At 56.6% G+C, this 15,127-nt stretch overlaps 1 protein-coding gene across 1 annotated transcript; it reads right to left on the bottom strand.

Moving 5' to 3' along the window:
• Window positions 1–2,332: 2,332 nt before the first annotated feature.
• Window positions 2,333–13,542, bottom strand: NCKIPSD (NCK interacting protein with SH3 domain). The gene is made up of 13 exons (XM_066351327.1): window positions 13,286–13,542; window positions 10,235–10,344; window positions 9,806–10,010; window positions 9,510–9,612; window positions 8,780–9,270; window positions 7,459–7,629; window positions 7,208–7,294; window positions 6,983–7,121; window positions 6,818–6,898; window positions 6,485–6,613; window positions 6,298–6,390; window positions 6,000–6,172; window positions 2,333–3,223 (listed from the first exon to the last, which is right to left on the bottom strand). Exons 1-13 carry the CDS (start codon window positions 13,454–13,456, stop codon window positions 3,020–3,022), a joined length of 2,157 nt encoding a protein of 718 aa, XP_066207424.1. The 5' UTR covers window positions 13,457–13,542; the 3' UTR covers window positions 2,333–3,019.
• Window positions 13,543–15,127: the final 1,585 nt, after the last annotated feature.

Genomic DNA, 15,127 nt, shown 5'->3' with positions numbered 1-15,127 from the left:
GGTGACTATGATATCACCACCAACCAATCAGATGCTGCATTCTTTGGCTTATTAACTTTTTCGCTTCCGGGAGGCGGAGTTCCCACGGGTTCCACCTCCTGAGCGTCAGACATGTGTACAGCAAGAGGATGGACGAGCTCAAGTAATGCTCGGAGCTGACTTTGAATCTGAGGACACCCTAAGGTCGGAGCTTCGCTTTGGATGTACGGTCTGGGTTGTTAAAGGCATGAGGGTGGAGTACCTGCATCTCTTAAAAATGTACGCAAGGGCCCCTTGGACAATCGTGTGAAAACTGGCAGTGACTTCTGATCCTTCTGTCATAGGGCCACACTGTCCATAAGTGCCAGTACTGGGTCAGATAGCACAGCACAGCGCTGCTCTTTCCATGTCTACATCATAACAGGGACCCGAGCAAGGCACAAAGGTTGTCAGTTCCTGTCTCAGCTTCCAGAGGACCAGCGCTTCGCACTGAACAGTATTTCAGGAGAATCGTGAATATCTGCTTTCAGCACTTCAATGAAAAAGGGGTCATGACTGGAAGCCAGTATCGCTGATTCTGGATGAGAAAGGAAGGCACAACGCCTGCAAAATGCTGAGTGACCAGGTTGTGCCACACAGAGCTTTCACTGGGGCCGTTTTGTTAGCCCCTCCTCAGGTCCAGGTAAGCCTCTGTGCTTAACCTTCTGAGTGGACAGTTAAGGACGTCTCCGCATCAGCTTCCTGAGCTTTGCTCCCAAGTCCCCTATCAAATGTTCTTATCCTGGTTTCCTAAGTACCTGTTTCCCAGGGATCCCATCCCTAGCCCTGGCCTCTCTGTGCAGCTCACTGAATTACAGTTTTGGTGGGAGAAAGCCCTCTGCCTTCAGCACCCTAGTGAGAAAGGAAAAGTCATAACCAGAAGTCACATATCAGGACTACTGGATGTGCAGAATCGTCTGATAAAAATCATCTTGAGCCTAACCAGGCAGTGGCGCAGTGGATAGAGTGTCGGACTGGGATGCAGAGGACCCAGGTTTGAGACCCCGAGGTCACCAGCTTGAGCGCAGACTCATCTGGTTTGAGCAAAGCTCACCAGCTAAAGCCCAAGGTCACTGGCTCAAGCAAGGGATCACTTGGTCTGCTGCAGCTCCTCGGTCAAGGCACATATGAGAAAGCAATCAATGAACAACGAAGGAGCTGCAACGAAGAATTGATGTTTCTCATCTTTCTCCCTTCCTGTCTCTCTGTCCCTCTTTGTCTCTGCCACAAAAAAACTTTTTAAAAAGACAACTTAAAAAAAATCATCTTGAGTAAAAAATGAAGGGAACTGATGAAAACCACTCTCACTGGTTGGTGTCTGGCAATGAGTTCCTGACTCTTCTCCCCCACTTACAGCAAGAGCTTTTTTTTTTTTTTTATGACATTTTATTTTTATTTTTTTGTATTTTTCTGAAGCTGGAAACGGGGAGGCAGTCAGACAGACTCCCGCATGCGCCCGACCAGGATCCACCTGGCATGCCCACCAGGGGGTGATGCTCTGCCCACCTGGGGCGTCGCTCTGTTGCAACCAGGGCCATTCTAACGCCTGAGGCAGAGGCCACAGAGCCAGCCTCAGCACCCAGGCCATCTTTTGCTCCAATGGAGCCTTGGCTGCAGGAGGGGAAGAGAGAGACAGAGAGGAAGGAGAGGGGGAGGGGTGGAGAAGCAGATGGGCGCCTCTCCTGTGTGCCCTGGCCGGGAATCGAACCCGGGACACCCTCACGCCAGGCCGACACTCGACCACTGAGCCAACCAGCCAGGACCGCAGCAAGAGCTTTTTTTAACTTATGAGCCCACAAGGAAAAAGATTTTGCCCACTGACTTCTAATTCCCCTCAAACAGCAGTGCATATCTAACCCCAGATTTGTTTACTCTTTTTGCCCTACCATCAGTGCCAAATCATTGCTGAAGTTGAACAATGAGGGATGTTGCTGGGCCCCATGACAAGAGAGTACGGAAAAGAGGTGGGCGAGACCCAGGTGTTCAAAGAGGCCAGGGCTGGGATAGGGTTTCAACAGGAGAGGAAGAGATGGCATTCAAGGCAAAGAAAGATTTTAAGCAAAGCCTGAACGGGCAATCGCCTGCACATGGACCACAGGGCACTGGGCTATGGCCCAGAAATAGAAACTCAAGGAAAAGAAGCTGGAACAGGGCTCGAGGGACCTTGAAGGACAGGCGTTTTGGTGACCATGATCTCCTCAGGCTGGAGAGGTCAGGACAAGCTAATGACGAGGTCCCGAGGCCCCAGTACTCCTGCCCACCCTCTTCCCACCGCCACCACCCAGGATCATACAGGGAAGCCTGTTTCCAGAGGCCTGTGATTTATTCCCAAAGTTGAGCTGCAGCACATAGGAAAATACACATGGCTTTTCGGTCTACATTTTTACAGAGAAAATAGAATCACTCATTGGCTTTCTCAGCGCCACCACCCTATACTCTGAGGCTCAAAGATGGGTGGCCTGTCTCCAAAATCCTGCTTTCAAAGCAGCAACTTGGCCGAGGCTCCCCAGGGTGGGAGTGAGGGACAGCGACCCCCCACTGGGGTAGGGGAAGCACATAAGCAGCACTTACTGCAAAGCTAAGGCAAAAAACAGAGCTGGCGGGAAATCTCCCCTCACCTCAAGGACATGGCTTGCTGAGGCCCAGGACACAGACCAGACAGGCTGGGGAGGGGGGCTCTGGCCCAGCCTGGAGCAGCAGCAGGACTCTGAGTGTGCACGTGTATATGGGGGAGGGGTGTGGGAGGAGGGACATGCTGTAGAGGCAGCCTACCCGGCGATAGAGAGGCTTCAGCTCACAAATTTCCTTTGCCCTGGCATTGTTCCCAGAGCGTGGTCCCCAATCCTGCATTTGGCCCCTCGCATTAGCCCTGCTTCAGGTGGGGAGCCTTGCTTAGGTCCCTTTTACCACCATACCCCCTAACACTGTCAGTGCAAAACATTCTTAGGGTCAAGCCCCAAGTCCCCTGATCCCTGCCCAAGGAAGGAGAGAGAGGAAAGTGCTAGCTGGGGGCCTCGCCCAGCACTGGGAATTCCTTGCACATCTCTCGGACAATCATGCGGTCCATCTGGCACTGGGGTGAGGCGTCCTCCTCGCTCAGAATACGCCGCAGTGTGGCTTGCAAGTCAGGGAGCCGGTGGCGGTGCTGCATATAGGGCGTGGAGCGGACCACGGCATGCATCAGGGAGAGGTACTCCATGCGTAGCTGTGGAAAGAGCAGGCAAGCTCAGGGACCCCAGGGAGGCCACTGCTGCCAGATGGCAGCCATACAGACGCCAGGGCTGTGGATAAGCTCACACCAGTGAAGATCAGGGTTGTGTCCCCAGAATCCAGAATGTACTTAACACAGAACTGGCCTTCAATAGTTGTTGAATAAGGCCTGACCTGTGGTGGCGCAGTGGATAAAGCGTCGACCTGGAAATGCTGAGGTCGCCGATTCGAAACCCTGGGCTTGCCTGGTCAAGACACATATGGGAGTTGATGCTTCCTGCTCCTCCCCCCTTCTCTCTATCTCTCTCTCCTCTCCCTCTCTCTCTCCTTTCTAAAATGAATAAATTAAAAATAAAATAAAATAATAGCTGTTGAATAAATAAGTGAATGAATGAATCACCCAAGACGTAGACAGTCCCAGAATGTCACTGGCCCAAGGAAGTCCTGGCTCAGAGAAGTGGCAAGAAGAAGCAACGTGCCCCTGTCCCTCATTTAATGCTGAGCCTTCATGGTAACACTGTCTCTGTTCAGAGGCCCTCTGGTTCTCACTCTGCTCTCTCAGCCTGGAAGACCTCACTCACCCCTACAACTTCAAATGTGACCCACACTCATACCTCTAGCATAGACCTAAGACCTCAAACCCCTATATCCACCACCTAACTCGTGATCTTCCCCATCTTTCCAAAGCTGAGGGCTTTCTCACGTTCTTTATCGTAATGACCAACACTGCTGTCCATTCAAATGCACAGGCCAAACATGCAGCTGTCCTCTGAATCTGTCCCTCCCCACACAACCCACATCCGGCCCATCCCTAAGACCTGGCTATCACCTTACAGTCTACACATGCTCTGAGCCCATCTCCAATTCCCAACCCCAACTTACCTTTCCAGCACCTCGGATTAAAGAGCTCCAATGGCCCATCCAACCTGATACCCACGCTGCTCCTTACCTTTACCGAGACCCCCAATCCACTGACCTGACCCCGCATTTTCTCTGTCGGTCCCCCTCACTATCCCTCTTTTCTCCCTTTACCTTTGATTAGGCAGCATCATCCTGCCAACTCTCAGCCATGGTCAGACCTACAGCCCGCAAATCCAGTTCTGGTGTCTAAGTAGCAGACAACCGCAGAACCATGCACCAGCCTCAATGCCATCCCCGGCCACAAACCTCTAGTGAATGTCCAGTGCCTGGGACTCCCACCACTTTCTCAGCCGTGTTTACAGCACCATTGCCCACCTTCTCTGTTTTCCAAACCTAACTGCCCAGTCGGCTGGCGCTGTTCTATGGAGAAAACAAGCCATCGTTCAGATAGCCTTTCTCTCAGCACTTACATCTCCCCTGACCCCACTGAAATGAACTGTCAGGGGCCATCCCCCCACATGGGGCTGGACCCTCTCCTGTGACCTCATCTACCTGCCTTCTGCAGTGGTCCCCCCACCTCCACGACACACTGGCCAGTTCTCTGCACTCAGTCAGATGCTCTACCACTAAGCTATACCCCCTCTCTATGCTTGCTGGGCCGTTCCCTCTGGCTCAAAGACATGCACCAGAACCTCCCACCTTTAAAACACTTTCCCTGGTCCTAGCTGGGTAGCTCAGCCGGTTAGAGCATCCTCCCGATATACCAAGGTTGTGGGTTTGATCCCTGGTCAGGGCATGTACAAAAATCCACCAATGATGCATAAATAGGTGGAATAACAAATGAATGTTTCTCTGTCTCTCTCTCTCTTGCTCTCTCTCCCTCTCTAAAAATAAAAAAGTCAAAAATAAAATAAAACAAAACTCCCTAGCCCTACATCTCCCTCCAGCAACCCCTTTTCTGTTCCCCTTCACAGAAACTCACAAGCACTGTCTCCATTGACTGTTTCCAACCTTCCTTCCAATTTCAAATTCCCTCAAACTTGCCACTTAGATTCTCTTCCCTCCATTCCACAGGCATAGCCTGTCACCACTGACCTCTGTGTGGCAAATCTAGTGGCCAGTTCTTAGTCCCTGTCCTACTCTGGTTCCTAATTGTGGAGACAGCTCATCTCCCTCGTCCTCCACACACGTCCCTTTGGGCTCCTGTTCTCTCGGTTTCCTCCTGGGTTTCTCCCTCCTCACCCTACAGGGTCACACCCTGAGGCCTGAACTTCCTTCTGACGATCACACAGGCTTCCCACCATATCTGTGCACAGACAGCACCACAGTGTCTCTCCCCAGCCCAAAGGCCTCCCGGATGTCCCCCTGTACCTGGGTGTCTAGCAGGAATCTTCTCAATCTTGACACAACAACACACAACTCTATCTTCCCCCCTCCCTGCCCGGCGTCCAAGTTTCCCCCACCTCAGCAATCAGCACTGCAACACAAGTGCGGCAGCAATGCCCCCGTGCCCACCGCACCCCCCTGAGCTCTCCTCCCACCGCCAGCCTCTCCTGGCCCCCAGGCCCTTGGTGGCAGCAGCGGCTTCCATTCCACCCGCCCAGGGTGTTTGTCAGGTCACCTCCCCTTCCCGCAGCCGAAGCCCTCACAGCACCCACACCCCACTTCCGCTCTCCTCCCCTTCCTGAGCCCCCTCGCTCCAGCTTCCCCCAGACAGCCCACCCCCGGCCCCTTGTGGCTGGCTCCTTTCAGCCCCGGCCCACCCGGCAGGCTCCTGCACGCCTCCCACGCTTACCTGGCGCCAGCAGCGTCCCCGTCCCTTGTCTCAACTCGGCATCATGTCATCCCCCTCCCCCCATTTTGTTTGTTTCTCCACAGCTCCTGTCCCTGCTGCAGCCCCCTCCAGGCACCTTGTCTCCAGGTGACAGGTCTGCGATGTGCCGCACGGTGATGTCAATGAGCGCCATCATGTCCGTGTGGTAGAAAATGTCCGCGGTGGCCGGGCTGGCGAACACATCCTGCAGGAACTTGAGAACGGCATGCGGTGGCTGCGGCTCGTGTTTGAAGATGCGCACGGGGTCGTCTAGGAGGCCCAGAGAGAGGCGTCAGGGCAATCTTTCTGAGGGGCCCAGAGTCACCCCAGGGAGTTTTGGGGTCCCGCGGTCACAGGGCATCAAAATGGTACCGCACAGATTCCTGGGCCCTCACCGCCTCTGTTCAAGAGCAAGAGCAGCTTCTCAGAGAAGATCTTGACATTGGTGTGCTTGCTCAGGGCAGCCATGATGACGTTCTGGTCAGGGGCTAAGGAAGGACACAGGTGTGGACGACGGGACAGGTGCTGCGCCCGGACAGCCCCTAGCTGGCCAGCCACCGCCCAGCCAGGCCCCACCCGCACCTGGCAAGTGCAAGTTAAGAGCCAGAAGCAGGTTCATGCAGAGATCCGGCAGCTGCTCAGTGGTGTCCAAGGGCAGCCCGTCCTCCACAATGCTCAGCAGGAACTGGGCGAAGGGTGTGCCCAGGTGCTCTGCAAGAGGGGCACATGGAAGTCTGCAACCCTGGCCTTCCCCTCACACCACCCAGCCTTCCTGGGTTCCTGTAAGGCCTGGAGACACCCCATCCCTGTCAGGCTACGACTGTCAGTGGGTCCCCAGGCCCTTCGGCCATGGGTCCAGGTTCCAGCTGGCTCTGGGCACCCTGCAGTGAGCTGGTCAGCGACCTGTCTTCTTACCGTAGTGTGCACAGGGCACTGCCTCGCCCATGGAGAAGACCATGGCCAGGATGAGAGCGGAGTAACAGAGTTTCTGGTGGTCTGAGGGGGCAAGGCCGGCAGTCAGAGCCTGCAGATGGCAGGAACCCCCCCACCCCAAACAGCAAGAGCCTGCCCGCGCCTCACCCTGCGTGTCTGTCTGCATGTCCCGCGCCAGCTCCACAGGCAGCACGGACGACACAAGTGTGGAGATGATGGCTGCATCCAGGCCACACATGGCGCCGAAGCACTTGAGGAGCAGCAGCCGCAGGGACACCCGGTGCTCCTGGCAGGGGACCCTGTGTGCTCAGTGCATGGCACCCCCACTCTGCCCAGGGCCCTCCACACCCCTCCCCTCTGTCTTGCACACACCATTTGGTAGTAGGCGACCAAAGCCAGGACAGACTCAAACTCGTTTCTCTTGCACATTTTCTTGCAAACTTCAGGGTCTGCATCAGTCTGTGGGGAGGAGGAAGTGTGACAGTCACTCAGTGTGAGCTGTGCGGCCACACATGAGTGAGCTGAGTACATGGAGGGAAGAGTCCTGAGCCTGGGAGGATGGTGTGGGGGGCTGGGGGCAGCTGCACAGCATACTGGGACAGCTGTGAGTCCCCACCCCGCACCAGAATGTGCAGCAGCTCCTCCAGGTAGCAGCAGATGACATCCTCATCTTCATAGAGGGCCCAGCTGCGCTGCTGGGCGTCGTCCTTCCTCCGAGCCAGGTCGGCGAAGATTACCTCCAGACGCTGCTGGTCGTGGCAGACCTGCCCTGACGGCAGGGCCGAGCTCAGGTCCTGGGGGAGAGACACAAGGCTCAGCACACTCCCTGCCCGTGATCACCACCTCCAGGAAGCCCCCGAAGCCTGGAGCCCAACCCAGATCCTCAGGTTACGGGCATGAGCTCTAAGCAGTGTCGGGCAAGGGGTCAAGGCCTTACCTACCAGGGCTGCCCCTAGTCAGTGTCCTCCCAGGACCGGTGAAGGGACTAGACCCGGGTTCTCTGCCCTCCCGCACTGTTCTCCATTGAGCGCCCACAAATACCTGTCCCTATGGCCCATCCTTCAACATGAAGGATACTACCCCAGTTCTCCACCCTCTCAAGTAACTCCACTGCCCCCCAGTCTGGGTATCCTGGGACAGGTTTCTGTATGAAACATGTATGTTTTAGGTGTTTGCCAACTTGCCTCCCATCTCAGACCTGGATAAACTTCCTCCTATAAGAAGGTCACAGACTCTGTCACTGCTTGAATGAGACTCAGACGTCACCCTCCAATTCTACACAAAGTGGCACTGGGCCTATCATCTACCCACCTCCCATGTTCCCCTTGAACCCTGCACAGGCAACCCCACTGAGCTACTGCTCCCCACAACCAAAACCTGCACTGCAGGAGCCACGGAGCCCCCGGAGGCCCCCACTGTGTTAACGGGGCTCTCTGCCCTCCAATCCTGCTCCCTAACCAGTGCCCCATCCCATTCTGCCCACACACGTCACTCACGTCTACTGGTACTTAGGCCTCCATCAGAGCTCTCAAAGCACCCACTTCTCTCCACTGCCAAGATCATCAGGGCACTGCCCTCACTCATGCCCTGTCCAGTCCTTCCTTGCAGCCAGAGAGAACTCTCGTCCACCCACATCTGGTCTCACCTGTCACCTGCCCCAGGTGTCACCCCCTGCCGCACCCCCTCCTCACTCCCTCCTGGTGTTCGCGCCATGCCGGCCTCGCTCTGCTTCCTCCGCAGTCCTGCCTACGGCCTCTGTCCAGACACAGCCCCGCCCGGCGTGCTCTTCCTCCCGCCTTCAGGAAACAGCCCCCAGCAGGGTGGAGGCCCAGAGCTAGGGCTCCACAAACACCCGTCAAGTAATGGCTGGGCACAGCGTGCAGGTGGGAAAGGGGCAGCGGCGGCGGGGTGGCCCGAGGAGGGGGCCCTGCTGCCCACCCTCACCTTGCCCTCTACCAGCGAGAGCAGCACCTGCTCCATGACAGGTGAGCTGGCTGGCACGGAGGCCTGGATGTGACCCACCACGACGCCGATGGCCACACGGCATAGCTCATGGCTCAGGCCCGTGTTTCTTCGCACAAGCTCCATCAGCTCTGCCCCGATGCTCCTGGGCACAGCCGTCTCCGCCACCTCCTTCTCCTCCGCGGTCCCCAGGTTCAGCGCACTCAGGGCCTCGAGCTCTTCGGGGGCCGAGGGCGTATCCACTGCCACCTCCTCTGCAGGGGGCTTGGAGGCTAGCCCCTTGGAGGGAGGTGGCTGACCGTGGGACACAGCGGTGTGCGTGCTGCGGCGGGGCACGGGCGGGGGCGTGGGTGAGCAGCTGGGGCCCAGATCCGAGGAGCTGGAGCCGGTGTAGAGCGTGTCGAGGGAGGCGCTGCTGACCGAGGAGCCACTGGACACAGAACTGCCCCCGGAGGGCGTGCTGTTGCGGCCACCTGCGGGCAGAGAGGGGACGCTGTGCGGGGCAGCCCCCGGGAGCCCTTACACACCCAAGCCCAGAGCACCTGTCCCCCAGCACAGGGCCCTGTTCCTCTGCCAGCCCCTCTAACCAAGCCCAGGGCCCCCCAACTGCCCCCACATGTGCTCCGTCTTCCCCTCAGGCCTGGAACCCCTAGCTCCCTGACACAGCAAAGCAACCATTCCAAGTCCATGGTGTCCCCACAATTCTACCAACCCTGCCTCTCAGCACTCCCTGAGGTCACCAGGGCCTCGCGGTCTCGGCGTTTCACGGGCGGAGGTGGGGTGGCCGGCGCTGCTCGGCGAGGCTGTGGTGGGATCTGGGAGCAAACAGTGAGGTCTGAGAGAGCAGGCTGGCAGCCCAGCGAGCCCAGCAAATGGCTAGGGCCCTTGTTCCCAGCACGGGCAGGGCCATGGCTCTGGGTTATACTGCTGACTCGGTGGACCTCAAGCCTCTAGACAAAGGCCTTAGGCCCCACCCACCTCCCTTCCCCAGCTGTTCTCACCATGTACCTGGTAGAGGCCTCCATCTGCCCCAAGATACTCCGAACTGGGCAGGCTGTGCTGCCGCTCAAACCCAGCACGACATATCCCATTAGGTTGCCTGGCAGCAGCAGCATCCAGATGGTGGTCGCTGGTGGACGGGGTCATAGCTGCAGAGCTGGAAGCAGAGGGGCCCCTGCGGGACAAAGTGTCTTTCCGGTGGTGGATCAGCTTCCTAATGAGGGAGAGGGAGATCATTAGGGGTGTCACCTCCCAACTTCCTGAGTCTTCATGTGCTCCCTGTGGGATGCTGGGTCCCCCACAGCCCAGGCTTGTCCCTCCTCCCTCATGCTCCATCCCACTCTGCACTGCCCCCAATCCGACCCTCAGAGCCTCCCCAGCACCCACGGAGGGACCCCACCCACTGTGCTCACTGGGCGGTGTCCCCGTCCCACTCACTGGAGTACTCCGCGCTGCTCCAGGCTATACTTGCCACCGTCCCGCATGGCTGCGTTGTGTACAGCCTCAATGGCCCGGTCAATGGCTTGGAGGACATCCTGCTCCAGGCCCTGAGTGGGGGTCAGGGGTGGGCAGTTAGACCTGAGGGCCAAGTAAGGGGGCTGAGCCCAGGGCGGACAGAGGACCACTACTCACTGAAGCCTGGATGCTAGATGTGAACACAGAAAGCTGGACTAGAATACGAAATGGGGTTCTCAAACTGCGTCACTCAAGGGACTAAGGAAGGACATATGGGGGCCCGGCTCAGGACTCGACCCCATAGTGAGGCTCTCAGCTAAAATATCTCTAAAAACCAGCGATCTAAAGCATAAACATAGCCCAGGATCCCCCAGCCTGAGGCCAGGAGTACACACTGAGTCTATTCCCTGGCTTAACTCAGAGCTCAAGCTGAGATCCCAAGCAGGAAGTCTTTATCTAGTGTCCGTTGTTTTTTTTTTTTGGGGGGGGGTTTGGGGGGGGTTTGTTTGTTTTTGTGACAGAGACAGAGATAGAGAGGGACAGACAGGAAGGGAGAGAGATGAGAAGCATCAATTCTTCATTGCGGCACCTTAGTTGTTTGTTGATTACTTTCTCATACATGCCTTGACTGGGGGGCTCCAGCTGAGCCAGTAACCCCTTGCTCAAGCCAGCGACCTTGGACTCAAGCCAGTGACCTTTGGGCTCAAGCCAGAGACCATGGGGTTTCGAACCTGGGTCCTCAGCATCCCAGGTCAACATTCTATCTACTGTGCCACCACCTAGTCAGGCTCTATCTAGTGTCTTGTTTTTTTATTATTATTATTATTTTTTTTTTTATTATTGATTTTTAGAGAGAGAGAGAGAGAGAGAGAGAGAGAGAGAGAAGGGGGAGGAGCAGGAAGCATCAACTCCCATATGTGCCTTGACCAGGAAAGCCCAAGGTTTCGAACCAGCAACCTCAGTGTTCCAGGTTGACGCTTTATCCCACTGCGCCACCACAGGTCAGGCTGTCTTGAAACCCTTAACAAATCACGCTGGATCTTGCTGATCCTTCACAAAACCAAGGTCACACTCCAGAACAGCAGTCCACATATAGCCTTCTGCAGGTTCTGGTAGCTGACGATGGGCCAGAGAGGTCTCTTCCCACCTCGGCTACCAGCCCTTATTCCCCCAAGCTGTTCCAGGAATCTTCTAGACCCATCCTGGGAAGCAACAGTTCTGTGTTTCTAGCAAAACAAGGACCTAAGAGAGGGGCCTGGCCTCTGTCCCAGATTCTGTGTTGCCATCCACAGCAACTCAGGGGCCCAATCTACCCAGCCTGCCTGGCATGGGATGGGGAGTAGGGGGTGGCAGCTGTGGGACCAGCTACCTCTACCCCTCCCCTGACCCTGACACACATGGTCCATCAGGCTAGAAAGGAGCCTCAGAACTGAGGTGACATCACTACAGAGCAGGTTTAAAAGCGTCCCTGATGGGGACACACGGATGGAATCAGAGGTAGCGTAGCCCTGCAGGTAACATGGGGCATGGCAGACTGCAGAAAGAAGACAAAAAAGGGGAACAGAAAGAGAAAAACATAGTAAGAAAGACACACAGATAGAGGGGGGTGGGGAGAGACAGGCAAAGGGAGACAACGCAGAAAGAAATTGAGAGCTGGAGACAGAGACAGGGAGAGTCGGAGGAAGACAGACACACACGGGTGGAGAATCAGAATGAGAGAGTAAGGGAGACAGGGGCAGGGAGATTTGCAGAAAGAAACCAATATGGAAAGATGGTAGCCTGTCTGCCTTCCCCAAACTCCCAGCTCTACCAGCCCTGGCCAGGGGAGAGGCCTCAAAGAGCCACGTACAAGATGCAGGACTTTCCTCAGAGGCCTCCAGCAACGCCCGGGCCCAGAGAGGCTGGGTCTAACATGCTCTCTCCAGACCCAGCGACGCTGATGGCCAGCACTCCTCACTGTCATTCCAGGCACTCCTAATGAAATCAGGCCCGCCGAGGGTCCAGGGCCTAGGGCCCATCTCTCTGCTCCGACCAAAACCCATCTCCAAATTTATCCTGTTATTTCTGTCCTGAACTGGGCCAGGACAGGATGTTTCCTAAAGGCTAGAGACTAGGATGACACGGGAGTGGCCGGCACTGGCCAGGCCTGGAGGCACCAGTCTTTCCTTCCTGTGGTCAGCAGAACAGACCAGCAGGAGACACAGCACCCCAGCCCCAACTGCAGGATTATTCTCGGGGCAACAGGAACTGGGGCAGCAGTCTTCATTGGAAAGAAATGGAGCCACAGTCAGACTAGGGGAAGCCATGAGCAGGTCTCACCTCCTTACAGTGAGAGCAGCCCCCACTCCAGAATGAGGACAAGGAGGGATGGCTCTCACTGTCAAAGGAAGTCTGGAAAGTCAGGACCTGAGGCTTGGGGGTGTGGTGGGGTAGTGCCAGGAAGTGTCAACGGGGATTGGGAGCCTTGATTCAAAGTCGGTAGGTGAGTGACCTTAAAAAGAGCTTAGGATAGTGAAAAACACTTAAGTCTGGGGGCTTTGGGGGTCATCTAAGGGATGCAGGTGCCTATGGCTCCAAAGTCCATGTGGAGGGGGAGGGGGGAACATGAAGGATGGTTAGGAAAATAAGTGGCCTGGGTGTCAGTGGTGGAAGCAGTGGCTTCACCTGGTGGTCTGAGGGTGGGAGGCAACAATGTGGGATCCTAGGGATCCAGGGAAGGGGCCCATTAAGAATCTGAAGTCTTAGGGATCTGGGGAACCGGTCAGAATTCGGTAGGGCTGGAATCCAGGGCTGACTCTTACATTTTATTCAGATGGGGGCTCAGTCTTAGAGTCTGGTTTTTGGTAAGCCTGAAGTCCTTGGAGTTGGCTGTCAAGGGCCTGGTTTTACGTGGAGGTAAGAGCTCTTAGGGTCCCAGTCTCGTGGGTCTGGGGTCTCAGGGGCAGGTTCTCAAACTCCCTCTCTGCTGGAGGGAGCCAGTAACGGGGCGCAGACTAGGGGCTGCGGAGGCCCGGCGGGGAGGGGCGCACTCACCTGCAGGCGGCGCAGGTAGGCGGGCGGCACGTAGCCGGTCTCGCCACTGCGCGCCCGCGCCGCCAGCCACCAGTGCGCGCTGCTGCGCTCCAGCACAAGGAAGGTCTCGCCTGCCGCGAACGCCAGAGCGTTAGGTTCCGCCGAGCGGAACGCGTACAGGGCACGATACATGGGGCCGACCCGGGCCGCGCTGGGGAAGGATAGGTGGCGGCGTTCGCGGAACCAGGACCCAGGCCGCGAGCGAGGCACCGCCCCGCCCTGTGACACATGACGCGTGCGCGCGCACGCCGCCGCAGCCCCGCCCCCGTGTCAGCCCACGCACGCAAGCGCAGCGCCCCCTGTGGCCCCAAACGGTTCGAGAGTTCGCCCCGCCTTCGCCCCCGGACCTCTCGACTCCAGGTCCTTGCCTCGGTCCCCAGCCCCACCCATCCCGGACCCCCTTTGGGAAGGCCAGCTGCTCCCGCCCAGCCCGCCATTCATTTTCCCGGCTCAAGCGCGGGTGCTTTGGCCAGTACTATCACCCAAAGAGCGCTCCGCCCGCATCTCAACCGCAGAGCCTGTCTTTGGCGTCTCCGCCACCCCGGGGTAGTAGTGGGTCCTAACCTAACAGTAAGGACCGCGACCCTGTGAGGGTTGTCCCTTTGTTAAGTGTCGCTGATCCGACGCTTGGAGGTACCCTCGGGGCTGCGTCTCCTCGGTGTTTCTGAGGTCTTATGGCCTCTCTTCAAGTGGCAACTTCATCCGCATCACGCGCCAGTTGTGGGAAATAGCGAGCAAGAGTAAGGCGAGGGCTTTATAACCCAGGTCGAGCCATTCCCGTCCAAAGCCCTCCCATTCTCGCTCCCCACCCCACCTCCTCTTCAACTGTTAGCTTCTCTCTTCCCCTCTCACATTGTCTTTGTGTGGTCTGTTTCCTCAGCCTGGGACACACTTACCACCTTCACAGCATCCAGCCCGCCCCACAACTATCTATAGGTTTCACATTGCTCTGTTCTATTCTCTGTATAGGACTTACAACTCCAGAGTATCTTATTTCTGATACTCCCTTCTGAGAGCAGACAGGAGAGTTGGTGGAAAACCTTAGAGCTCGTTTGACCCACTCACCTTACAAGTCAGTCCTGGCCTGGAGAGGTCTTTTCCTAAGAGTAAGGGAGGAAACCCCAGGGAGAGGCTCTAAGGGTCTTAAAAGTCTCTGGAGAATCTCCCATTTCTGTCCAGGGGCTGGTGCTGCTACATTTCCCACTGGAAGCCTGGGCACAACCTAACCAGTGTATGCAGTTAGACTGTTTTTGGATGTAGTGAACACAGGCATGGTGGGCTTTGGAGAGATGCTGGGAGGTTCAGGAGAGGGGTGGAGCTAAAACGGGACATCCAGGATCCTGTCTTCTTGACACCAGGTCCGTGGCCCTCTCCTTCGTGTCTGGTTCTGCAGTTCAAATCTCCTGCCATACATCCTCCCAGAAACCCTCCTAGCACAGAGCGCAAGTAGCGCGCCTCGGGGCTGCTCTGGCTAGAGCTGCATGAAGGATTAGATGGGCACAGTTGCAATGGGGCCCAGGGCTGGGTAGTTGTGGTGACAGGTAGTGGACCAAGAGAACTAACCCGCACAGAACACACCCTCATTGAACAACCACTTCCTGGGACCCTTTACCAGATCTCATGGCTGCCAACAGACCAGAGCCTGCTGGCTACTTGAGGCCACAATATTGGTTCCAGGACCTCTAACATCACAATGTCAGTCTATTAGCTGCTGCCAGGTTTGACTTAAGCTGCATGAGGGTAGAGACCTGTGTCAACAGTCAAGCGTAGTTCTTTCCACAGGAGATACTGGGACAAGCGCAG

Source organism: Saccopteryx leptura, chromosome 10 (genome assembly GCF_036850995.1).
Source record: "Saccopteryx leptura isolate mSacLep1 chromosome 10, mSacLep1_pri_phased_curated, whole genome shotgun sequence".
NCBI lineage: Eukaryota > Metazoa > Chordata > Mammalia > Chiroptera > Emballonuridae > Saccopteryx > Saccopteryx leptura.
The sequence above is the reverse complement of the archived record's forward strand: the minus strand, read 5'-3'. Positions and strand labels throughout refer to the sequence as shown.